This window comes from Castanea sativa, chromosome 2, assembly GCF_040712315.1.
Source record: "Castanea sativa cultivar Marrone di Chiusa Pesio chromosome 2, ASM4071231v1".
NCBI lineage: Eukaryota > Viridiplantae > Streptophyta > Magnoliopsida > Fagales > Fagaceae > Castanea > Castanea sativa.
In genome coordinates, this window is record NC_134014.1 from 21,417,428 (window position 1) to 21,444,206 (window position 26,779).

General features: G+C 34.3%; 2 protein-coding genes across 2 annotated transcripts in view; both read left to right on the forward strand.

Moving 5' to 3' along the window:
• Positions 1-431: 431 nt before the first annotated feature.
• LOC142623757 (uncharacterized) lies at positions 432-25,275 on the forward strand. The gene is made up of 16 exons (XM_075797211.1): positions 432-503; positions 1,103-1,154; positions 11,411-11,541; positions 12,555-12,657; positions 12,849-12,944; positions 13,043-13,098; positions 13,255-13,378; positions 18,762-18,824; positions 18,932-18,991; positions 19,091-19,252; positions 19,830-19,903; positions 19,983-20,076; positions 20,385-20,521; positions 20,591-20,671; positions 23,080-23,185; positions 24,920-25,275. Exons 3-16 carry the CDS (start codon positions 11,417-11,419, stop codon positions 25,025-25,027), a joined length of 1,389 nt encoding a protein of 462 aa, XP_075653326.1. The 5' UTR covers positions 432-503; positions 1,103-1,154; positions 11,411-11,416; the 3' UTR covers positions 25,028-25,275.
• LOC142623758 (uncharacterized) overlaps positions 1,107-26,779 on the forward strand; it is a 56,716-nt gene continuing 31,043 nt past the window's right edge. Inside the window, exon 1 of the mRNA XM_075797212.1 lies at positions 1,107-1,154. The gene's annotated coding sequence lies outside the window, so the exon portion shown is untranslated. The remainder of the gene's footprint in view (positions 1,155-26,779) is intronic.

A 26,779-nucleotide genomic window follows, 5' to 3' on the forward strand; every position in this document is an offset into this window, starting at 1 on the left:
CCCTAGAAGAAATCTTAGTGGTGGCCTAGCCTTGTTTTGGATGAATGAGCTTGAGCTTCATATTCATACCTTTTCCCCCCACCACATTGACGCAATGGTAAACCCAAGAGTTAATGACGCCTGGCGGTTTACGGGGTTCTATGGAGCTCTAGAGTCAGCCAACCGGGAAGACTCTTGGTCCTTGCTTCACCATCTCTGTAACGTCCCAATCACAAAAAAAGAAGAAGAAGAAGGTAGTGGTCAGACTTTATTTGGACCACATGTGCCCACTTACCCCATTTAACCCCCACCACTCATCTCACAAATATCTCTACACTCTTTGGCAAGCCATCCCTCTTCATGTTTTCTTTTCTTTCTTTTCTTTTCTCTCATACACTCCTCTCTATCACTTGCTTATCCTCTCCCACCGGTACCTCCATACCACCATCTCTACCATCATTTTTCCAGCAATGTCACCGAAAAATTCTTAGGAACCTCTAAGCATCTTCATCCCTTTATTTGAGGTAAAAGTTTCTAATCTCTTTGGTGGGTTTTACACTTTTGCTTGAGGTTATTTTTATCTAAGCTTTAATAATGATACCCATGTGATTTATGAGCATTGAAAGTGATATTTATGTGTTTATATGTATGAGTTTTGTATTGGTGGAATTATTTAATGAGTGGGTTTATGGTTTGTACCAATGGTGGTGATCTAAGTGGTGAAAATTTGGGGGTTTTGGCTTTTTAATGTGAAATAAATGGTGAATATAAATTTTATTGATTATTTGGAACTAGTTAGATTTAAATTGTTTGTTTTGGAGGATATTATGATTTTGGTATCATGGGTCTCTTGTTGATGTGGTGTAAATATTGTGGGAAGCACTTATAAAATGTTGAGGTTTTAATGTTAGAGACAATACCTTGAATGATTCATGAGTATAATGGGAGTCTATGCCTTGTAAATTAATTTGTCGAGAAACTTTGGAAGTGGAATATATTATTATTGATGAGGTTAGATACTAGGCTTGCCTAATTAAGTGCTTATTTGGCAATTCATAAATTACAGCTAGATACAATTTCAAGCTCTATGCTTATTGTGATAGGTTTACTTGGTATTGTTTAGGTTCTAATTAATCTCCTCGGAGCTTGGAGAATTAGGCTTTTGTGGTTGCGAGGTAAGTAGCTTTTTAATGGTTTTTTTTTTTTTTTTTGAAAAATAACTATGTTGCATAAATGTTATTTTGGGTTAGACACGCTTTCGGAAACTACCTATGGAAACTATATTTTTCCTAAAAGCTATCATGTCGTAACCTTAATATATATATATGATTATAAATATGAAAATGCATCATAGTTGGTATTGCATTTGGGGAAATGCATGAATTGTTGACATGGAAAATATGAGCATCTTTTATTTAATCTTGATAAGGAAATTATGGATTTTATGGTTTATTAGAAAATATGAAGATGCTTATCTTGTCTTGTTATTGGGAAATTGATATAAAATTCTTTTTGACAAGAATGAAGTTGAAAACCTTACAAATCTTGTGGAAGTTAGATTATTTAAGGTTTTCATGAAATTACGTAGATATAAACTATGTATTTGGAAGTAATGTAACCTATGAGCTTTATGTGGTTTTAACACCATACCATGTGTGATTTCCCGGTGATCACCCGATTTGGCTTTTGTAGTCTTTGTGACAACGAAATCAAATCCAGGTCAATGCCCTTTCACTTTGAATGACGCGTTCTTCCCTACTGCCCATGGGGGGAAGAAGTTCCTTGATTGTGTGTGGGTGAGGCTGTTGTCCATGGGGCCAAGAGACCACATGCAAGAGAGGTTCTATTTGATGCGCTCTCTCTGCTGCCCATAGGGAGAGAGAAAAACCTTGAGGGTATGGGTGAGGCTGCTGTCCGTGGGGCCAAGAGTCTGCAAACCAGAGAGGACAATATCATGCCAGTTGTGAATGGGTGGATCCCCTAACTGGTTTATGTGGTAGTGTGGTATATTTGTGATAATTTACCTTATGTTAGATTTTATGGCTTTGAAAATTATATTGTTAGTGCTCATAGATTATGGTATATAGTTTCAAGGTATTTACTTTGAGAAACTTTATGTTTCATTATTTAATCATTCTTGTCATATCATCATTATTGAAGATGAAACTTGCATTTCCCTCACCCCCATTAATTATGCTACTTACTGGGCTTTAACTCATCCCACCCTCTAACAGTTTTTCAGAGTAATTAGCTATATATTGGATATGAAGCTTACTTCGTTGGTGATGATTGAAGTGCTATGTTAAATTTGGAGACTTTTGCTGTAAATGGTTGGTGACTTGAATTTGCTATGTTCACCAAGACATTAATTAATTCTATTGAAGGTTGGTCACTTGAGGTTTGTTAGTGTTAGGCGTGGTAGGCCTAGACTCGATATTAAGATTCCTTGTTCTTGATAAGATTGTGACTTTGTGTAATCCAAGAATTTTGTAATATATATTCATGTATTATGTGGAGGAACATGATTTTTAGTTATTGTTCATAAATGTGTTATAGAACTCTGACTTGTAATGTGGAGATTTATGGTTATATATTCTTATCCTGCGAAAATGAAAGGAAAATAAAGATCTCCTATAGTTTGGTTTTCCAAAAAGGAAAAATCTACAGGTACCTTTGGGATGTTTTTCTCATGCTTTGGACCCCTTTGGGTTTAGGGCGTGACAATCTCAGCACACAATATGATTTGTCGTGGGTATGTATTGGTGATTTTAATGAAATCACAAGATTGGAAGAGAAGTCGGGGGGAGCTTTAAGGTCTGATAAGCAGATGCAAGTGTTTAGAGATTGTCTTGACTTCTGTGGTTTTAAGGACATTGGGTTCACTGGTTTGCCATTTACTTGGTGCAATTATAGGTTTGATGGTCCACTGGTGTGGGTTAGGTTGGATAGAGCCATTGCTTCGGCGGAGTGGATGCTCAAATTCCCATCTCTTCGCCTTCATCACTTGGCCAGATTCTCCTCATATCACAAGCCTATTTGGCTTTGCTCTGATGATGTGCACAGTAGGTTCTATTGTCCTCAAAGATCTTTCCGTTTTGAAGAGATGTGGATAAAGGATGAGACTTGTGAAAGGGTGGTTCATGCTACGTGGGATGTGAGTCTTGAAGGCGACCCTATGATGAATGTTCTGCAAAAGGTAAATAATTGTCAATCCCATTTGAAATCTTGGAACAAGAATGTGTTTGGTAACATTAGACTTGCTCTCGTTCGCAAAAGAAAATTATTGGCTAAGGCGGAGATTGTAGCTGTTTTAGGACAGGGTGTTGGTCAAGTCAAAATTCTCAAGGAAGAAATTAACAAGCTGCTGGACTTAGAAGAGTGTATGTGGAGTCAGAGAGCAAAAACGGACTAGCTCCAATATGGTGACTAGAACTCAAAATACTTCCATTGCCATGCTACTAAAAGAAACAAAAGAAACTTTATCTTACGCCTCGAAGATGACCTCGGCCTATGGGTGGAAGATAAGGATAGGATCGGGGACTTGCTTAATGGCTTCTACTCCTCATTATTCTCCTTTTCAAGTCCCACGAAGTTTGATGAAGTCCTTGATAATGTGGAGATTCGGGTTACACAGGAAATGAATGAGAAATTGCTCCACCCCTTTGTAGCTTCTGAAGTGCATGAGGCTCTTGCTCAAATGAAAGTAAATATAGCCTATGGCCCTGATGGGTTTCCTCCCCTGTTCTACAAAAAATATTGGTAAAAAATCGGAGTGGATGTCTCTGATTCCGTCCTTGGGGTTCTTAACTCAGGTATACTCCCTCATGAGCTCAACCACACTTTCCTTACTTTGATTCCTAAGATTAAAAGTCTGAGGAGGGTAACAGATTTCAGGCCAATTAGTTTGACTAATGTGTTATATAAACTTATTGCAAAGTTGCTTGCTAATCGTTTGAAAAATTTTCTTCCTCAGTTGATTTCAGAAACCTAGAGTGCTTTCTTGCCAAGTCGCCTAATAACAGATAACATTTTGGTCACTCACGAGATTCTCCATTACCTAAAGGCTAAGCGAATGGGGAAGATGGGGTTGATGGCTTTAAAGCTTGATATAAGCAAAGCATATGAAACTGTAGAATGGGATTTTTTGGAAAAAATCATGGCAAAAATGGGCTTCAGCACTAGATGAATTTCACTAATCTCCATGTGCATAAGATCGGTCACCTACTTTATCCTTCTAAATGGGCAACCTCACGGACTCATTTCTCCACAACGTGGCCTTCGCCAAGGTGACCCACTATCACCATCTCTATTCCTGCTCATCACAGAAGGGTTGCACGGGCTCCTTAAGAAAGTCGAAGAGGAGGGCAACCTGAGAGGTGTGTCCCTTTGCCCGGTTGGCCCTCGTATTTCTATAGAGCCTCCGCTTCAGGTTGCTAGAAAATCCAATCAATTCTTCAGATTTATGAAAATGCTTCGGGCCAAAATATCAACCGGGGTAAGACCAATCTGTTTTTCAGCCCTAATAGTACTGCCCAAACTCAAGAAGAAATCAAAACTCTCTTGGCTGTCCCAACTATCCAAAAGTATGAACAGTACCTTGGCCTCCCTTCTTTGGTTGGCCGAGCAAAAAAGAAGTCTTTCAGTATGATTAAGGAGAGGATTTGGAAAAAATTAAAGGGATGGAAAGAAAAGTTACTATCTCAAGTGGGGAGAGAAATCTTGATCAAGGCGGTGGTCTAGGTGATCCCCACCTATACCATGTCATGTTTCAAACTTCCGAAAGGGCTTATCAATGAAATTGAAGGCTTGATTAGGAAATTTTGGTGGGGTTATCGTGGTGAGCAGAAGCGTATCCATTGGGCCAGTTGGGAGAAATTATGCCTTCGAAAAAGCGAAAGGGGGATGGGATTTGGAAAGCTTAGCAGTTTCAACGACTCGCTTCTTGCTAAGCAAGTGTGGAGGCTAAAGAACAATGAGGATACCCTGTTTCACAGGGTCTTTAAGACTAATTTTTTTCCGAATTGCTTAATTATGGAGGCTAATAGTTCAAGTAAAGGGTCTTATGCATGGAAGAGCATAACTCAAGCCACACGGGTAGTTGAGTTGGATTTGGCTTGGCGTGTCGGGGATGGTTTATCCATCAAGATTAGAGGTGATAAATGGTTACCAAGCTCCCACAGCAGTTGTATTGTCTCACCGGCCTCTAGCGTTAGTTCAGATTCTAAGGTTAGTGCCTTGATTGATGTAGGCTCCCACACGTGGAGCACGGACTTGATTCAATGTGAATTCTTAGCTCATGAAGCTAGGATCATTATTGGTATTCCCTTGAGCACTCATAATACCTCGGACATGCAGGTTTGGTTTCCCTCTAACCAAGGGGTTTATACCACTCGTAGTGCATATAGATTGTTATCTTTGTCAAAGTGTTTGTCTCTCCCTAACTGTTCTGATCCTGGCAAATGTAGGCATATGTGGAATGGTATTTGGTCTTTAAAGGTACCTCACAAGATAAAACACCTGATGTGGAAGGCAGCGAACGAGGCAATTCCTATGTTATACAACCTTTGGAGGAGGAAAGTGGTCCAATTGGTGGCTTGCTCGGGCTATTTTTCTGACTGTGAAGACACAGTTCATGCACTGTGGAGCTGCCCTGTTCTTTATACAATTTGGGAAGCTGATGAGATGACAAAAAAACTCCTTAAGTATAAGTTTTCAACCTTTGCGAACTTGTTGGATATGATTTTCAATTGTATAGGGAGCACGGATTCGAACCTCATGGCGGTGCCATTTTGGATGATTTGGGAAAAAAGAAACTCAGACCGAGTGGGGGGCTGTTGGTCTAGCTTAAGGGACATTCGGGCTAGGGCCCTAGGCTTTCTCTGCAACTTTGCAGCAGCCCAATATCTCATACGGCACCATCAACCCCCTAGACCAGCCCGAAGGGTCAGGTGGATCCCTCCAATCTCCCCACGGTACAAAGTAAATTTTGATGGGGCAATCTTCAAAGAAATAGGGGTTGCTGGTTTGGGCGTGGTCATTCGAGACTCGGTAGGCAGCGTGATTGGAGCTCTAGCTAAAAGAATTCCTCTTCCCTCCTCAATAGCTACGGTGGAAGCTCTGGCATGTAGGAGAGCAGTCTTGTTCGCCATGGAACTAAGTGTCATTGAGGCTACCCTTGAGGGCGATGCTGAGGTTGTAACTAAAGCACTGCAGGATGGAGGTTTAACCACCCTGAGTTTGGTATGGTCATTAATGACTCCCTTAGGCTTGCTAGTGGCTTTCGTTTTTGTAATTTCACTCATGTAAAACGATTAGGAAATATAGTCGCCCATTTCCTTGCCAGAAAGTCCAAATCTGGTAACGAGCTTTAGATTTGGATGGAATCCGCACCTGACGATATAGCTCCTATTGTAGTTCGTGATGTTTTGTAATGTCCTTTTTCTTTTAATCTAGCAGACCTTCGAGTCTAGTTTCTCAAAAAAAGAAGAAAGAAAATTAGGAGCAAACCAAACAGACCCTAAGTCTATATTTGGTGTAGCAATTTGTAGAAAACTTGCACGTGTCGTTCCAGAAAGTCCATTAATAAATAATAAAACAATTTTTTTTTTGAGAATACATTAATAAAACAATTGAATTTGGACAAGAAAGGTTGTATTTGGTGTAGCAATTTGTAGAAAACTTGCACGTTTCATTCCAGAAAATTTATTAAGAATTTTTTTTTTTTTTTGAGAATCCATTAATAAATCAATTGAATTTGGACAAGTAAGGCTGTATTTTTTATTATTAAAATTTTATGTGTTCTTTCAGAGAGTCCATTTATGTACAAATTTTCGGATTTATTTTTTAAAAATATGTAGAAAACTTTACTTAAATTAACTAAATATTAATCTAATATCAAAGCCAAATGATTACGTATCATAATTTAGGTAAAAAAAGAAGAAGAATATCATATTTTAGTAGATCATGCATTATATGGTAAGTTACTGAACTTCACCATATATGTACGGATTTAGATCTTTTAAAGTTTCTAGGATACTCTATCAAGTAGATTTCTTTAAATCCTCACCTCTTATTTAAAATTCATGGTTTAAGATGCTGCCACATCATCAATCCACTTACTCTTTTAAAAACACAAAAATGGGGATAAGCTTAGGATTGCCATGATCCCTAACGTTAGAAACAAATGGATCTAACTTTTTTTTTTTTTTGGATGGAAAAAATCTCAAACTCGAAAAATTCATCAACACGCAAATTACTCCCGCCATTTTTCCCATCTAAATCCAAAAAACACTCTTGGGCAAAATAGTTCAAGAGGAAAACTGGACTTTATTTTACAACTCTCCTACATCCTTGAAATTTTCAATATTTTCAATCGCAAATGACCATTGACTACTAGTTTCTTCCTTTCTTCTTCTTCTTCTTCTTTTTGTTTTTTCCGTTTCTTTATTTCATACCTATGCTTGATGCTTATCAAACACCTTGCAGGCAAAGGTAACCCTAAAAAAACTTTTCTTGAACAATTATTAAAAATTGACGCAATTGTGAAATTGCAAAACAACAAAAATCTAATATCAAGCAAACGTTGGAAATAAAGAAAAGAAATGAAAACCAAAAAAAAAAAAAAAAAAGAAGAAAGGAAGAAACTAGTAGAGAGAGAGAGAGAGAGAGAGAGAGAGAGAGAGAGAGAGAGAGAGAGAGAGAGAGAGAGAGAGAGAGCTGATACCGGGAGTTTTTTTTTTTTTTGGGATTCAGATGGGAAATATGGCAAGAGTAATTTGCGGGTTGATGAAAATTTCATATTTGAGATTTGTTCCATCCAAAAAAAAATAAAAAAAGTTAGATTTGTTTGTTTCTAACGTTAAGGCTCATGGCATTCCTGGGCTTAACCCCCCCCCCCCCCCCCCTTTTTGTGTGTTTTTAAAAGAGTAAGTTAGTGGATTGATGATGTGGCAACATTTTAAACCATTAATTTTAAATGAGATGTGAGGATTTAAATAACTTTACTTGGTAGAGTACCCCAAGAACTCTAGAAGATCTAAATCCATATATGTACATATGACCCTTAATTTGTACTGGGTTATTAAATGACAATATCGAATTATATACAATATTTGAAACATATTTCTCTAATAGGCATGAAGAGTGTTGTTGCCTGTTGCAATGCAATCTAAATTGCAGGAATTTTAATGCAACTCATTACGTGGAGGTTAAAAAAAATCATTCATATGTATTATTTAACTAAGTCACATAACTCATTAAAAATATCATGTGACTTTACGTACATGTGGATGAATTTTTTAACTGCTTCATAGTAAGTTGTATAAAAATGTCTATGTCCTAGGTTGCATAAAAACATTTTCCTTACCTAAATAGGTGCCGATTGGTGGAATAGAAAACCGAAACAATGGAGAGCATGCCATTAACTTCACACAAAGCTATTGGTTGAGGAAGTGAATGCACATTATCACACACAATAATAACCCACTTAAATCCCCAAATTCACAAAAACATTTCAGACTTATTTCAGACTTATTTCAGACTTCAGGCCAAAATTGAGAAATGATATGGGGCGAGCTCAACTTTGATGTTGCCAACTCAAAGCGACGTAGTTGGGTGAGCTCGACACTCAGGGGGTTGTGGATGCAAATGATAAAGAGAATCAGCACCATTCATGGAGTTTTTATTGAAAAAACTTGTACAAGTTTGTGTTTGTGGATTTGGGGATTTATATAAATTATTATTGTGTTTGGTAGAGTGTATTTATTTTTTTACTAGCAAATTTCCAAAAATCAGAACCAAATCAAATAAACAAAAAGGAGGAGGATAATTTCTTTCTACTTTTCTTATTTAAAAAAGGAACAACTTTATGGGTCATTCCGTGGAGTTGGATCTAGCTGTCAATTTGAAATCGAAGTAATTTTTTTCTCCCCTCCCCTCCTCTGCCAGACATAACGATACTACCTAGCTTTTTCTTCTTCTCTTATTCACTAACGATAACCATTATACTTGACTTTCCCATAATTTATAAATCTTTTTTTAGGGATAATTAAAACATGTAGCTAATTTACTTTGTACATAATGAAGTGTCAATTCAACTATAAGCTCATTGACATCTACAAATTAAATATAAATGATCAATATATGTTCCATAATTTACAAAGTACAAATCATTGCAGCATTATGCACACAACACAACACTACAAATAAACTAATCTTGTTAAATCTCAACTAACACTAAGAGATAAGCACAATACATAAAATATATATATATATATATATATATATATAATGCACAACACGTGGGATGGATTAGTCACAACACGCAACTTAAACCAAAAAAAAAAAACGCTATTACTTTAACTGGTAACCTTCATTAAAGAAAGAAAGATGAAGCATTAAGTCATTAGATATTAGTGGTAGTTCTAGGAATATTTTTCAAGGTAATCCTTAAGAAACATAAATTACACATTTTTAAAAAAAGAGAAATTCATATATTGATAACAACAACAACAACAAAAAATACATAAATACATAAAGTTTTACAATTTTTTTTTACGAATTTTCATATTTTGAAATGGTTGCATGATAGTCTCATTATCAATGCTGCAAACTACATCTCTTTCAATGTACACAACTAAGCAATCATTCATCCACTGATCTCTTATTCGATTACGTAGTCCATTAATATAATTATTAATTATTGTTATTCAGTTTTTTTTTTTCTTTTACTAACCACTAGCAGTTTAGCACGCATCCCATAGTTTAATTTGCTTTGCACAATGTAAAGACTAAAAATACCCAATATACACTGCATCATCCAACCGGCTCAAACCATTGCTTAACATAGTTTTTTTTTTTTTTTTTTTTTGTCTTTTATAATGTCTTGTTAGTTTCACTTACTTTTAAGGGACCACACACCACTACCCCAATTCAATGCCACGGCCCCACCCACCCCCAAGAGGCAAGAGCCAGTCAACAATTTCAACACAATTACATATTTTATATTTACATACACTTACATAGAAAGACAAAAGCTAAGCAATTTATATTGTCAAAAAATAAGTCTAAGTCACAAGACTCACAACACAAGTTAGACTATGAGTATTAAGAGAGAGAGAGAGAGAGAGGGCAGAGATGAGATAGAGAAAATGAGAGAGAACTGAAATGATGAAATTGAGTTTTGAAAATAAGATTTTAGTTAGTGTATGTACATATTGTATGCAATAATCATTACTCTTGATCACTGCTAATTTCCCTCGGAGAAAGATTGTATCAAGTCTATGACCTTTTGTTTGCCCTTTTCTAGGGCTGTCTAGATTGATTCAGTAACCAGACCTACTCGAAGAACCGACCGGATCCGACCTGAATCCAGCTGACCTAACTGCTTGGGCGGGTTGGCAGCGGGTCTTCACCACCAGAAACCGATTCCGGCGAGTCAGTTTCGGTTTTCCTTCCCTAAAACCCAAAAAACCCGAACCGATCGAGAGATTTCCATATTCTGGCTAAAATTTCCAGATTCCGACGATAGTTTTCTAGAATCCAGCAATAGTTTTTCGAAATCTGGCAAAGAAACCTAGATTCTAGTGATATTTTCTTTAGATCCGGTGAGATTTTGACCGGATCTGGCGAAATCTCATCAAATCCGGTGAGATTTTCGCTAGATCTTGCGAAATCTTACCAGATTTAAGGGAAATATCATCGGAATCTGGAAAACTTCGTTAGAATCTAGGTTTCTTTACTGGATTTGCGTTTTTTTCACTGTTTTCTCCCCATCTTCTTAGATGTATGACTTCAATCGACCCGCCCAACCTGATTACTCCAGCGGGTCGGTTTTGGGTTGGGCACAAACCCAACCCGGACCGACTCGTGGATAGCCCTACCCTTTTCTAAGTTCTATAAATTTCTTTAAAGAAAATCATCATTACTCTTGATCAATGCTAATTTCCCTTGGAGAAAAATTGTATCAAGTATATTACCTTTTGTTTGCCTTTTTCTGAGTTCTATAAATTTCTTTAAAGAAAATCATTGGTTTGAAGCAGTGGCAGAGCTAGGAATTTATTTTGGGGGGCTATGTATTTTTTTTTTTTATGAAAAGTAAAATAGTAATGTGCAAATTTTTTTTGCCCTTTTCTTTTTGCTTGAAAGACCCTAATATATTATTAAGTAGACCAAATTATGGACCAAAGTTTAATTTCATTGGGCATAAAAATAACTTAAGGTGGTCACAAATATTTTTTTAAGGGTAGACAATGTTTATTATCAAGTATGGAGAAAATGAAAAGGTTATTTTAAAAAGTTTTAATTATTTCAAAAAAAAAATTACTTTTTAATTTTTAAAAAATTTTGGGGGGGGCCCAAGCCCCCTCGGTCCTTTAATAGCTACGCCACTGGTTTGAACGGAAGGTATCTTACTGGATATACTTGTTGGTAGGCAGGCATGGCTGCTGCACAGAGTGCTCTTCTAAGCAAGCCAAAACGCATGGAACCATCTCTCATAGAAGCAGGGGCGCGCCTTTTTGTCACCAGGTTCCTTGGACGTTTTATCTCTGCTGGATGTTTAATGTGAGTTTAGTTTACATCTAACTTAGATATCCTGCCAGTATGTGTGTGTGTATATATATATATATATATATATAATGTGTGTGTGTGTATATATATATAATACACATTCTATATATGCACTCTCTGAAATTCAGTTATAGTATGTAGTCTATGATCATACTGGTACTTGACGAGAGGACACTGAAGATTTATCATCATGCAAGAGCTGTTTAATTTGGAGGTTTTAAATATTATTCTGGGTCTGTTTTTTGTTCACCCCCCGATCCGGTGTTAAAGGTTAATTTCTCTGGATTCTTTAGCCTTTTCATTTTTGTTAAGGTTATGTGAGTTGATTACGTAAGGATTCCTATAATACTACAGTCTACGAACGCAGTGTTGTATTAATAAAAAAAATTATAATTGTTAAAGTGGTTAATTGTGAGTAGTGGAGAAAAAAGGATGGGTTTTTGAGTGTTATTGTGTCCACCACTTACAAATTACAATCAACCACTTTTAAAATGGTGAAAAAGTTGTGTTCATAATATTAGTGAGGGTATTTTGTAATTGACCATGGGGCTTTAGTTTGAGTTCTCCCTAGAATGAATTAAAATGGATATTATCGTTTGTACAAAGGATACCATAGCCATTTTTGTTGGATCCCAGCTTCAATTAATAGGACCATTAGAATATGTATTGGAATTCCTTTTCCTGAACGTTTCTCAATAGGATTTTATGAAATTTTTGTGTGAAGGATTCGATCCAGATGGTTATTAATATTTGACACTCACCACCAACTGCTACCAAAGGAAAACGGCACTTTTTTTTTTTTTCTTCTTCCTCTTCTTTCTGAATAGCCTCTTCTATTGCAACAAAGGCAATTACAGAAGAAGATCAACCCGGTCCTTGGATGGCCTGAGATCTTCTTCTTTTACATGTGATTAGTTCGACCAAGAGGTCCATCCTGTCCAGTCAGGAAGATCCATCAAAATTCCTGTATCAAGAAGATTGATATACCATGCCTTGTGGTGTTGCAGTTTATTGGAGGAAGGGGGTACAACATTGACCTTTGAAGGAGACAAGAGAAAGTGTCGTCTGAAAATAGTTCTTAAAGTTAATAATCCGCAGTTTTATTGGAAGGTATGTACCCTTAATCTATCTATGTTGGAATTATTTTTATACGGGTCTCATGCATGCAACATATTGTTGTTGAAATTGGCAGGAAAATTTTTCAAAATTAAATTACAGGCAGCGCATTATATTGGTATTTAAAATTCAAAATCTGATTATATTATACAGCAAAATTTTTCTCACCATCTTGTTTTAAACAGGTTATGACAAATGCTGATTTAGGCCTTGCAGATGCATATATTGATGGGGATATTTCTTTCAACGATAACAACGAAGGTCTTCTAAACCTTTTTCTGGTAAGATTGATTTTAGTCTGAATTAATTCCAAACAGAGCTAGTTTGTCCCTATACGTACAAAGTATTTTTCTGGTATTTACTTCCTAAGATTTTGCAGATTCTTATTACCAGCAGAGATTCATATTCCTCTATCTCGAAATTGAATAAGACAAGGTATAAATTGCTAATTTGCTACTGCCAGATTTTGCTGGAAACTTGGATAAAAATATTATGATTAATTATTTCCTAAGTTGTTGGAAACTTGGATAAAAATATTATGATTAATTATTTCCTAAGTTGTTCATTTTGTTATCATTATTATGGTTATAGGGGCTGGTGGACACCATTGATATTCACAGCTACTCTAGGATCTTTGACGCGCTTTTTCAAGCATTTTTTAAGGCATAATAGTCTCACACAAGCTCACAGGAACATCGCTCGTCATTATGAGCTGGTATATGACTATGGCCTTTTAATTCTTTCTTTTTATTTGAGGTCTTTGGATAAGTCTAGATGGAATCTATAGCAAAGTTTACGTAAACACCAATTTTTTTTTTTATTGAAACAAATTGAAAACATGCGAATTGTACACGTGTGTATATTGTCATGTAAAGCATGTTCACAATGTTACATAGACGATTTGACCCATGAAAGTATGAACTATTTTTAAAATTCTTAGAGAAAGCAATTGGGAATGAGGAAAGATTCCAAAAAAATACGTCAGCGCAATGTTAGACAGAGTTAGGAATCAGGATTGTGGTTTAAAAAATAAGGCAAAATACATCATTAGTCTATAAAATTAACTTAATAAGCACTTTTGGTCTTTAAAGTTTCAAATAAACATTAACCATAGTTAGTTCATTACTTATGTGGTTAATGAATGAATGATGTGCGGTTTTTTTAAATGGCATGACAATTTTTTCAACAAAATAATGGTGGGTCCCAAATAATATTATAAAAAATATTAGCAATCTAAAATAACAATCACACACAAGAACACACAATTTACGTGGAAAACCTTATCTCTTGAAGGGAAAAAAAATTATGGGATAAACTCCGAATAATTTCACTATTATCAAATCAATTACAATAATTCATGTGTATGCCTTACGGCTAAAAAAAGTCTTTCTTGTTTTTCTTTGCTCACACACACACACACTCTAATTATCTCTTTCAAAACCAGCAACACTTTGCTCTCTCCTCCTTGACTATCTTCTTGAAGGCGGCAACCCTTTGCTCTCTTCTCCTTGCCTATTTTCTCGAAGGTGGCAATACTTTACTCTCTCCTTCCTATTGTGATCCTCCCAAGCGAAAATATTTTTTCTCTCTCTTGGTTTCATGCTCTAATTTCCCTCTCCCCAAAAGAAGGAACATTGAACCAAAGCCAAAACCATCAAATTCTTTATAGCATCGTCTATTTATAAGACTCTTTTGATATTCCCTCTTGGACTAGGAATACATTACTTCTTTAATAAGGAGTTTATTTCCTCTTGTACTAGGAACACATTACCTTTTTAACAAGGAATAGACTTCCTTTCACACCAAGGAATAGTCTTTCTTACTATAACAAGGAAACCCAAATTAATTTTTCATTCTTCAACTAGGAAATCTAATTGACTTTCCAAGTCACAATTGGAATTTGAAGCAATTTCCCAACAATCTCCACCTTGACTCAAATTCCATCAATTATTCTCAACTATCTTCTTTCCTCTTGGGATAGTTCCTACCTTAATCAAGTAGTCCTCTTTTTCTTTTGGAATAGCTCCACCTTAATCAAAGCAATCCCTTCTCTTCCATCTTAATCCACACAAAGAGTCATCCACTAAATCAACCAAGCTCTAATACCATTGTTGGTCTTTTCTTTCACATCATTGTATGCAACTTGTCTTAATAAAGTCAATCAAATAACTCCCAATACCTGTCTATCAAGAATGTTTCACTCTTCATCCTTCATAGTATCAGGTTTCTTCCTTAATAGAGGCAAATGCAGTTTCTTCCCATAGAGATCATCTTCAATCTGCATTCTCTAATATCTAAAGTCTGTTTCATCAAACTTCTCAATTCCTGAAGCCTTACCCTCTTCTCCGGCCATCACTTCTACTCTAATTTTAGCTCTGATACCACTTGTTGGGTCCCAAATAATATTATAAAAAATATTAGCAATCCAAAATAACAATCACACACAAAAACACACAATTTACATGGAAAACCCTTTCTCTTGAAGGGAAAAAACCATGAGGCAAACTCCAAATAATTTCACTATTATTAAATCAATTACAATAATTCTTGTGTATGGCTCACAGCTAAAAAAAATCTCTTTTGTTTTTCTTTACTCTCTCTCTCTCTCTCTCTCTCTCTCTCTCTCTCTCTCTCTCTCACACACACACACACACACACACAGACACTAATTATCTTTTTCAAAGGCAGCAATACTTTGCTCTCCTCCTTGGCTATATTCTTGAAGGCGGCAACTTTTTGCTCTCTTCTCCTTGCCTATCTTCTCAAATGTGGCAATACTTTACTCTCTCCTTCCTCTTGCGTTCCTCCCAAGCGACAATCTCTTTTCTCTCTCTTAGTTTCACACTCTAATTTCCCACTCCCCATAGAGAAGACCATTGGACCAAAGCCAAAACCATCAAATTCTTTACAACATTGTCTATTTATAAGACTCTTTTGATATTCTCTCTTGGACTAGGAATATATTACTTCTTTAATAAGGAGTCTATTTCCTATTGAACTAGGAACACATTACCTCTTTAGCAAAGAATAGACTTCCTTTCACACTAAGGAATAGTATTTCCTTCTATAACAAGGAAGCCCAAATTAATTTTTTCTTCTTCAACTAGGAAACCTAATTGACTTTCCAAGTCAAAATTGGAATTTTAGACAATTTCCCAACAAATAAAAAATCCATATAATTAGTATTACCCGGACCAAACAAAGATCCAAACCCAAACCTGTTAGAAACGGATCTTCCTCAATTCAACTAACTGAACCCTAACCTATTCCGTTACTGCTCTTCACCATAGCTAGAACCATCTATGTCTCATAGTTTTTTTGTCTACATTAACGCAGGAGTCAGGACTTCTACTTATCCAAGTGATATATAAAATCCCAAATTCCAAACATGGTTGAGAGGGACCTAAAAAAATTAATTGATTGTACATTAATCTAATTAGGACTAGTGCCCCACTATCCAATAAAGAAAACGTAATAGCAAAAAAATTAAATGAGAAAAACAAAAGGCAACCACATATTTTGCCACCAAAATGAATGTCTGAGCTGAACTAATGACAAATCAAGACAATTCTTAAGCTTCAGTGCACCAACTGAATTATAGATTTAAAAATACAAAACATTTAAAACTGTACAACGTCTTTGTTCTTATCATTTTCTATGGCTTAAAAGAGAAAACTAATTCAGGCGAGAGAAGAAGCCCGGGAGAGAAAAGATCGACGCTCTCCTTGGGAGGAAGGAGCTGGGAGGGATGGGTTGGGGCACAATCGGGTGAATTGGCAAAGACTCACTTTTAACAAGTTTGGGTTAGGGCCTTTGTTGGGTCATGAGCAAGCAATACTGACATGGGTTTTTTTCAATGTTAAAAATGCTACCTCATCACCATACAAGAGTCACATAATTATTTTGTTAACCAAATTGTAAAAAAAAAAAATATATATATATATATATATATATATATATATATATATATATATATATATATATATATATATATATATATAAATGAATGAAAGCCTGATAATGTCTATTTTTTAAACTTTAAGGACTAATAACTCTCATTTCAAACTTTATGGCCTGTTTGGAAGTTTAAAAAAAGAGAGAATGTAGAGTAAAGGGAGGGAGAGTAGTTCAATTACTTTGTTTGGAAGTTTTTTAAGAAAGGAGGGGGAGGGGTTTTGAGGGATTTCAACTACCTCAAACCCCTCATTTTTAATTCCTCCAAATTAGAGAGATTTGGAGGTAGAGTATAGTAGATAAATTATTGACCAAATGAATTCTCCAATTTACTATTTTTAAATTAACAAACTTACAAACCCATTATATAAAATAAATTCACGTTATTTCATTTTCTGTTATTTTCAAAAGGTTCTAAAGAAGGCAAAAAATTAGTATTTACACTAGAAAGTTCATTTTTCGAACGACCAAACAGAGATTTGATACACATACTTCATAGAACGAACCAGAAACAACGCATATCAAATGTAAAGCAAGAGAAACAAAAATTCGAAGAGAGAATTGAAACTCACTCCGTGGAAAAGGAGATCGAGAAACGAAGAGTCGTAGACGGATTTGATCTCGTCTAGTGTCCAATCGTTCCCCGGACCTTTGATTTTCGCTCTCTCGGCTTGGATCGCAGTAGTGGAAGAAGTAGAATACGAAGCCGAAGACGAAGAAGAAGAATGTAGTAGGAGGATTGAGCGTCTTAGCTGGAGAGTGAGGATTGAGCGAACCAAAAACATGTTTGATTAGTGAGAAAATGGAAATACGTGGTTTTAAAATTTTCTATGGAAAAAAAGAAAAACGATTTTCCAGGAAAATGGAAGGAGAGAGAGAGAGAGAGAGAGAGAGAGAGAGAGAGAGAGGATTGAGAAATCGAGGTGTAGTAGTAGAAATGGGAAAAGAAAAAATTAAAATTCTGTACTAAGCAAAATAAAAGAAATATTAAAAATAATAATAAAAAATGAGAGAAACACTCAAAATTTAATGTTTTGTTGATTTTTTCAGTAAACAAACAAAAAAAAGCATTTTTTTTCTTATTTTAATTATTATTTGGTTTTTTTTAGTATAATAAAAAAGCAGAAAAAATATTTAATCATGACCAATGTTAATTATTTAATTCATATTAGAAAAAAAATTAAAAAAAATATTGCATGCTATAATCATAATTATTTAATCTAACAAATTAATCATAGACCAATGTTGCAAGTCTATTTTCAAATAAGGGTAAATTTTTCTATTTAAATTATTTTCTCTTCTTTCCATCCTAATTTTAAAAACATCCAAACAAGAGAAAGGGCTAATTACTCCCTTTTTCCTTACTAATTTTAAAAACATCCAAACAAGGTGGAAGATAATCATTCCTCTCTACTCTCATCCCTCTCTAAACTTCCAAACAAGCCATTAGGAATTTAGGATTCTTCCATAAGCAATTAGGACTTAATTGGATCAATTGTGGGATAATGTTTTCAATCTGTATAATGGTACCTGATCAGTCCGTGTAGGTGGTCGTGGTGATGATTTAAACTTTGATTAATGAACAACTGCGGCAAGTGACAATGCGAAGTTATGGTATGTCATGATCCACAGGAGTTAAATATGTCTTGACATCCAACTCTTATTTGATCAAAGACGTACATAACTTCACATTGCCACATGTTCAAATTGTTCGTTCTATCGAATTTCTTTACTTTAAATTTGGCGTTAAAAACCAAAGTCTTAATTGTAAAAGGTTTTGCAGAGAACTTTGCCAAAAGTTTTGTTGAGGACTTACCAAGAATGTAATTGATTCGACCTTTATCCTACATCCACAAGCGACGAGAGGGAGAAAATTACAATAACAAATATGGATATACAAAAGATGGCGTAGAGATGCTCTTTCAAGAACCCAAATCCCAATCCAGCAAAATAAGTCTCACTCACAAATATAAGAAAAGCTAGAGAAAATTCTGATTTCTGTAAAGCAATTTGCCACAACATTCTCTATTTATTTTGGCACTCTCACTCTGCACAAACAATGACTCATCGAGTATATTCAAACCTGATTAGTGACAGAAGTGATATTAAGCATAAGCTTATAGTTCGTTTTGTTTTGTTTCTAGAGTAATGAACTTTTTGCTCTGTTCTTGGACGAAACAATGACGTACTCTACCGGCTTATTTAAGGTCAGGATCAAAACCTTTTGATAATTTATTGTTAAAAAATGCATCAACTTCTTCCTTTTAAAGATTTAGCTTTATCTTACCTTCACCATTATGGAAATTTTTCTTAGAAGGAAGATGAGGACTTGAAGGTTGCGCAGCTAAGAAAAATATCTTCTTTGATTGAAAAGGTGAGACTTCTCTGTTTGATTATGTCAAATTTTAAAGCTTTTCTTGCTCTAAACTAATCCCGTTTTTTTTTCTTTCTTTTTTTTTTTCAATTAACCTAGGCAAGAATTGATGAGAAGCATGAAGTTCTTGAAATTGGGAGTGGCTGGGGAAGCTTTGCTATTGAAGTTGTCAATCAAACTGGATGCAAATATACTGGCATCACTTTATCTAAAGAGCAACTGAAACTTGCGGAAAAGAAAGTGAAAGATGCTGGCCTTCAGGTACTAATTTGAGGAATGACATTTACCATAAAAGAATATGCCGTTAATATCAATATGAGTGGAATATATTGGAAGGTAAAATTTATTGTTTCTGATATCGTTGCATCGCTTTAAAGTTGATCTATTTTAGATGTAAAGGTAAAGATAGTATCACAGCATTTAAAATGATTCATCGTTTATTCATTGGAGTTTTTGTTTATTTATATATTTATTACAAGATAAAAATTCTATTATAATTTAATCGAAGGGTTTATATGTGTGAAATTTCCTCGGGAGGCTTGAATTTTAGTCCTTACTTTACACATTTCAAGTACTTATGAAGTGACTATATACAATCGTAAATAGTTAAATTCATAGAAACTTGAGGAGAAGGAAGAGAATCACAACAATTGTTTTATTAGGGTCACATATATAGAAGTACATATAGAGCAAAGAATCAGGACCCTTTTCAATTTGCATATGAATATATGATCACCAGTTGGTTCTTCTTCCGGCACAAAAACTTCTGGTTGAATATTACGCATCTTATGAAATTATTCTTTTTCTATAGTCACTTCAAAATTAAGTTCGCTTGCAGGACCGCATCACGTTTCTTCTTTGTGATTACCGCCAATTGCCCGATACCTGCAAATATGACAGAATTATATCTTGGTGTGTTCCTTTGCCAACAAATATTTAATTAGACCCTAATGATTCCAAATATAACATGATCTTTAATGGCATTTTTCAGTGAGATGATAGAACATGTTGGCCATGAATATATGGATGAGTTTTTTGGTTGCTGTGAATCATTATTAGCAGAAGACGGGCTTTTTGTTCTGCAGGTAATTAAACAAATGGTGTCTTACATATCTCTTTCCTAGTTTTATTATATCGTCTTGGTCTTTATAATTTTTGTATGGGTTTAATTTAAATGCATGCGGTAAATATTGTTTCACACTCATTATATACTCCTTACACACGTTCATAAGTTCTCGTGTGATGTATACAACTTTTATTATTGATATTCACATTTTAAAATGTAAAACGAGAGATATGTACTAACAATGTACACTAGTGAGTATGTGAGGGTAATTGCCCATTTAAATATACCGCTAATCATTAAAGCTCGTTTGTGATTGTCTCTTCTTAGTTCTCGTCAATGCCAGACGAACGTTACAACCAGTATAGGCGAAGTTCGGATTTTATAAAGGAATATATATTTCCCGGTGCATGCATACCTTCATTAAGCAGGGTAACATCAGCCATGGCTAATGCATCCAGACTCAGGTATTAAATTATTGTTTGGTTTACCTATTTGTTTCTCTAGAAAATTAATTCAAAGTTTTGTAAGTGCAGCGTGGAACACGTGGAGAATATAGGGATTCATTACTACCAAACACTTAGATATTGGAGAAGAAATTTTATGGCCAACCAGAGGTAAGAAAAATAATCATAATTATATTTATTGTCAAGAAATAAAAAGACAAAAAAAAGAAAAATAATTTATTCTCGTCTTAACGAAACGCTTCTCCTGACCCTAGAATAATTTCTTCATCAGGTTGTGGTCAGACTTGCGAAAACACATAAATTATCACAGTTTAGAATGTGCTGCATAGTTAGCTAACCAAACATTATGATCCCATATCTTAGAAATTAAAAGAATTCTTTTTAATTATCCAAAAAGCAAATAATAGAATTCTTGTCTAGATTTTGTAAATCAAACATGTATTAAAAAAAAAAGTCTGTAATTGTAAATCAAACGACCCAATGGATACATTATGCTGAATGCATGAATTGTGCTTAATTTGATGTACTAGTTGAAGATGGCTAAATGCTAGCTTGTTTGGGAGGTGGTATTAATTTTATGGAGCAGCTACATATACGTAGCTACATACATCATCATGGAAGTGAGGTCCATAACTCTGTCCCCACAAGATAATTATCACTTGTTTTAGTAATTAAAAATTATCTCCTACGCCATTGAGTGGGCCTCCCACAAACATGTGGGCCCCAAAAGAGCTTACCAACCTCTTGTGAGAGTCTCACTCTATAAAGGATGAATCGGAGATACTTTCTGCACAAGGCTTGTTCACTTGAACAAGCCTTGTTTACTTTTAGAGGATAATATATCTACATTCTTTTGTTATTATACAGACTCTAAAGAGAATTTTTAAAGTTGCACCCATGTCAAATATTTGCGAAAAAGTACGTAAATTATTAATCATCAAAGACACTGTCTAGACCCCAATATAAGTTCTCCATGAAAGAAAGATAATATCATTGAATCACAAATACTCTTGACTTGCATTCTCTGTATTATAATAAAATTTGTTGGGAATGTAGACCCTAATTGATACATGTTACTTATGCAATTTTATGCCAAGTTTGATTGATATAACCAATTATGCTTAATCGCAAGATGAGGTCATGGTTAATCATAGCACACACCAATAATGCAGATATAATCACAGTGAAAAATAAAAAAACACAAGCAATATGGATATGAAGAGAAAGCCCTAGAAGGGAAAAATTCTTTGGGGGCTTACTACCAACCCTCAAGGAAACATATTCACTAAATAGAATGAAATTTTTACACTAAGTAATAATACTTGCTAACATGATCACAAGTAACTTCCAATTTTTAGATTCTTCTACCATAGACTCTGTTCACACGAACACCTTGTTTGTAACTTTAAGATTGCTCTTGAAGATTCTTCACAGTAGCAACTCTATATATGGAATGCGTGTATCAACTTCACCTTAATCATTAATTTGGAAATATTCCTCTTCAGTTCATGGTACAAGAAAACACGGTTACAAAAACCCTAGGCACACAATACACAGCTCTTCAAAAATCTATTTGGTCATCCTATATTATCTTTTATACTATAATTAGGTTCCGAAATACTAGAGATTGGACTACTCGATGTGCTTGGATTCTAAACCTGTGATTCTAAATCAATGAACTAAGTTTTGAACCAAGTGTCGAGGCTCTAGACACTTTAGTTCGCTTGTTCTAATATAAGTTTTGTACATCAAATAGTATTCAAAAACTCATTCCAAACCAACTTTTGTTCACGGTTTGCCAACCTATAACCATGAACCTAACAAAATCATCAAAAAATATATACAAACCATAAACTAACTAGATTAACACTTGTACTAGTAGTAAAATTAGTATTACTTTATTTGTAAAACAAATATATCCTAATATTATCAATTTGGACTAAGAATTATAAGAGATTTGGGTCTTACTATTTTCAACAACACCCATTGTTGTTATCATGGTGTTGCACAAGCCCTCCACTGGAAAAATGGTTAGAATTTATTATAAAGCAGTACTATGTCTATAATGTTTTCACAACAAATTATAGGTGGTAATGTATGTTTTGTTGTGAACGTATTGTAAAATTATTGTAGAAGCATTTCTCTTAATTTGATGGTAAAGAAACAGACCCATCCAAGAGCATTCTCATTTAGTTTCTGCAAAGTAAACAAATGCCAAGGCAAATTAATTTGAAACTACAAAATGGTCGATTGAAGATATATCGTATATCCTTGAAACTTGCTACGAATGTTAGACAAAAAATAACCAAGATTTGGTAACATATATTTCAAAATTTATTTTCGTTATAGGTTGATGAAGACTAAGGACATACACAAGTTTTTGTTACTTTATAGTAGAAAAGAGGAGATGGGAAAGAATAAGATTGCTATAGGAATGTGTAATTAAAACTATTATATGGAAATTTTATGATTATTCTACATTGTCAAACTAATCATGATATCAAGCTGACTACAAGGTTTTTTTATTTTGATGTCGGGTCTTTAATGTTTGTGTTCAGCAAAATCCTTGCTCTCGGATTTGATGAAAAGTTTATACGAACATGGGAATATTACTTTGATTATTGTGCAGCTGGTTTTAAGTCACGTACACTTGGAGTTTATCAGGTATGTTTCTTGCCTAAAGTATTATTATGATACAAAAGAACATATTGACTCATAAAAAATATTGCTAAGATTCATGTAAACTGTCATTAAGACCGTTGTTAATTTCTTTTCGTGTTGATTACACATTACCAAATTATTAATTGAGAAAATATATGTCATATATTTTTTTAATATTTGATACAGATTAAAGCGGTTAATAGAATAAAATTTCATGATCAACAAGAAGTTATATTAAGATTGTAAAAAATGCTTCATGTTATTCAACCAAAAAAAAATGCTTCATGTTTTACGCCTAAACCATTTTCTAGACTAAGCACGTGCCACCGTCTCATCTCTCTCTCTCTCCCTCTCCTCCACATCGCAAGCACCGTCCCATCAATGTGACCTCCTTCCCATTATAGATTAATTCATGCCTCTATGACTGCTTCAATTTTTTATTTGTTTTTTGTTTTTTTAATTATATATATATATATATATATATATATATATATATATTTATCAATTTCACCTTATTTCCTAATACCTCCCTCCTCCTATTCCTCTCTACCATCACTTCTCGCCACCTATCCTCATCCCCATCACATTCACCCACCACTACCTTCCTATCTCATCTTTTACATTGCCAACAATACCACTATCTCCAACTCCCACTTGCATATACTGCTACCACCACCTCTTCCTTTCCTCCCTCACTCCTCTCACCACCATTTTCATTCCCCCCCCTCCACTCCTCACTCAAAAGGACAAAAAAATTTCTTCTCCCATTAAACCAATTCCATTTGAGCTTAATTTCATGTAAATAAAATCACATATAAACATTAATTTGAAAACATAAATTACTTTTTGATTAAATGCTATATATTTTTTTAAAACTCATCAAGATTCATAGAAAACCTTTTTAGATATTGTCATACTTTTAATAGTTCTACAATTATTTTTTTTTCAATTTACTTTTAAACATTCAAATTTACATTTAACTTTCTTATATTAGGTTGATTTCTAATGTTAATTTGTTATGAAATATATATAATTGATTTTTATTATAATTTTAATTATATGATGGTATATCTATAATAAACTAAGATAATGGAGAAACTTGAACATAATAATAGGTCACAATGGAACACAAATCTTCTGTCCCTTTTTTTTTTTTTTTTTTGTATTTTACTTTATCTTTCACCACTTATGGTATGCCAAGTGTTTGTTTGTTTGTTTGTTTGTTCTTTTTTTTGTGGCCATTTTAAACTTCGATTATTTTATGAGGAAAGTAAAAATAATATATGGTAGGTTATGAGTCATAGAGTATAAAATGAAACACAAAATGTGGAACAAATTATTTGTATTTGTCACAATGTAACTCTAAATGAACTCCAATTTAAGGAAATTTTATGAAATTTCCTATGATTCTTTAAGATGAAAATTTTCTTGTTATTAGCTCAATTATAGAAACTAGATTGAAGAGTTTATCAATCAAAACAAAACTCAAAAGTACCACACATCTACATTAGTCACAGTTTTATTTAAGAATTTGAGTTATTAACCATTGCAAAAATTGTATTGACACTTTACTATTGGTAATTATATATATTACTCAAGAGACCACACATCACCCATTGAAGTAAAATGCTATATCATTCACTCATGAATTTGCCACACATCTCTCTTGAAATCATACTCTATAGCACATACTTGGTCATAGAACTCATTGATATTTGGTTACTATCTACAATGTAGGCTGTATTCTCACGTCCTGGCAATGTTGCTGTACTCAACAATCCATATCAAAGTTTTCATCAGAAACTTGATTTTGTTCCCGAAGGAGACATCAATTCTTCATATTAATGCTAAGGCAATGTATAATGGTTCATTTTCATGTTTCTACTTTGATGGGAAGTCTTTTTAACTTTGTTGTTTGCTTCTTCAGATTAGTTATTTAATCATAGATCAAGTACTTAAGAATGGTTTGTGATTGTAATTAAATCCTATGGCATCTTTCTTTACTTTATTCGACATATTCATTATCTAAGAATAAAACGCTACAGATAAAATAGTATATAAATGCAATATATGCTTTATCTGGCTTTCAGATATTCAGAGGAAATTTTATTTTGGCCTCCTCTTCTTTGCACAAATGGGGAATGCATGTGCATTAGAATGCAACTAGATTATTTTGGTGCGATTAAATGAGTTTGGTTTGTGATTTTAGTAGGTTGCGCTTATTTCAAATTTTGCTTACACTAGTGTTGTTAAATTTATGTTTTTGTTGGCTTAATTCCATGCAAAATTTCTTTGTAATTCTCTCATTTCATTGTATTTTTAGGATTGCTGTGTAATTCAGTGGAAGTACTTGAGCTTTGGTCATTGTTGTTGTGAAGAGCATTTTGCTCTCGTGAGATACAATTGGATGATAACAAAGGACGCTTTTTACATAGCAACTTGTGAGATTCTTGCAAGTTTGTCGAGGATAGAAACAATTATGCATTCTTATCCTCTTAGCTAGCTCAATCCCTTTTGATTCGATTTGTTTCTATACATAAAAGCCCTAAGGAAACAGAGATAGAACTATTCATATTACTCCTTTGAGTGAGAGAGAGAAACACGTCCTTTGAGAGAGTCATACACTGATACACATAGCTTTTCTCTCTTTCCTTTCCATCTCACCATTTCCATATCAATGAGAGGAGGCTTTTGTCCATCACCTTATTCATCGTATTGATTGTCGATTGTTGTTGAAGTTGGAAAATCATTGAAGGGCAATACCATAAATCCAAGAGGGCTTGGTGGCTTACAGTTGGTCACTCAATGCACACATACTAGAGACTAGTTAAAGAAAAGACTTGGCGTAGTCAGTGTGAGCAAGAGCTTAGAGGGCTTATTGTAAACCTATACTACAAACTGTTCCACTAGTGAAAGTTTCGATGTTATGTTATGGAGAGGTTCTATATAGTTGAGTTTTCCTCTTCGAAAACATATTGCTATTATCATGTGGTTTTTATTTCTTTTATGCTATTTATATTACTTTATTTCCTATAGTGTTCTTTTGATATTTATGGATTGTGAATTTAGTTAATCATGTATATTTGAGTTTAAAGCTAGTTTAAAGTAAAACTAATTAAGCTGAAAATTTTGTTAATTAGGGGTCTATTCTTAACACCTAGGGTGTTAGGTGGATTTCTCAATTATAAAAGATGATGATAAAAGCCAATAATCATCATGAAACATACACCTTGAATAAGAAAAGGTATAAATTGTAACTGCTAGACTTTTGCTGGAAGCTTGGATTATGATAATTTGATTAATCATCCCCTCAATTGTTCCTTTTTTTTTTTTTTTAAAAGCTTTAGGGGCTGTTGGACACCATTAATATTCGCAGCTGCTATAGGATCTGCAAACTATTTTTTCAAGCATATTTCAAGGCAAAATACTTTTACACAAGCCTGCAGGAACATCTCTCGTCATTATGAGCTGGTATATATTAAATAACTATGGCCTTTAAAATATTCCTTGTTTTTATTTGAGGTCTTTGGATAAGTCTAGAAGGAAATCGTAGCAAGTAAATTAATATATGTTTGAACACGTATATGGAAGCTTACT

Bases quoted from the DNA above. Each gene is read 5' to 3' on its own strand.
- LOC142623757 (XM_075797211.1), top strand. From the start codon at position 11,417: ATGGCTGCTGCACAGAGTGCTCTTCTAAGCAAGCCAAAACGCATGGAA. The intron at 12,945-13,042 runs GTAAGATTGATT...AAGATTTTGCAG, and splicing joins GTCTTCTAAACCTTTTTCTG to ATTCTTATTACCAGCAGAGA. The intron at 18,825-18,931 runs GTCAGGATCAAA...AATTTTTCTTAG, and splicing joins ACTCTACCGGCTTATTTAAG to AAGGAAGATGAGGACTTGAA.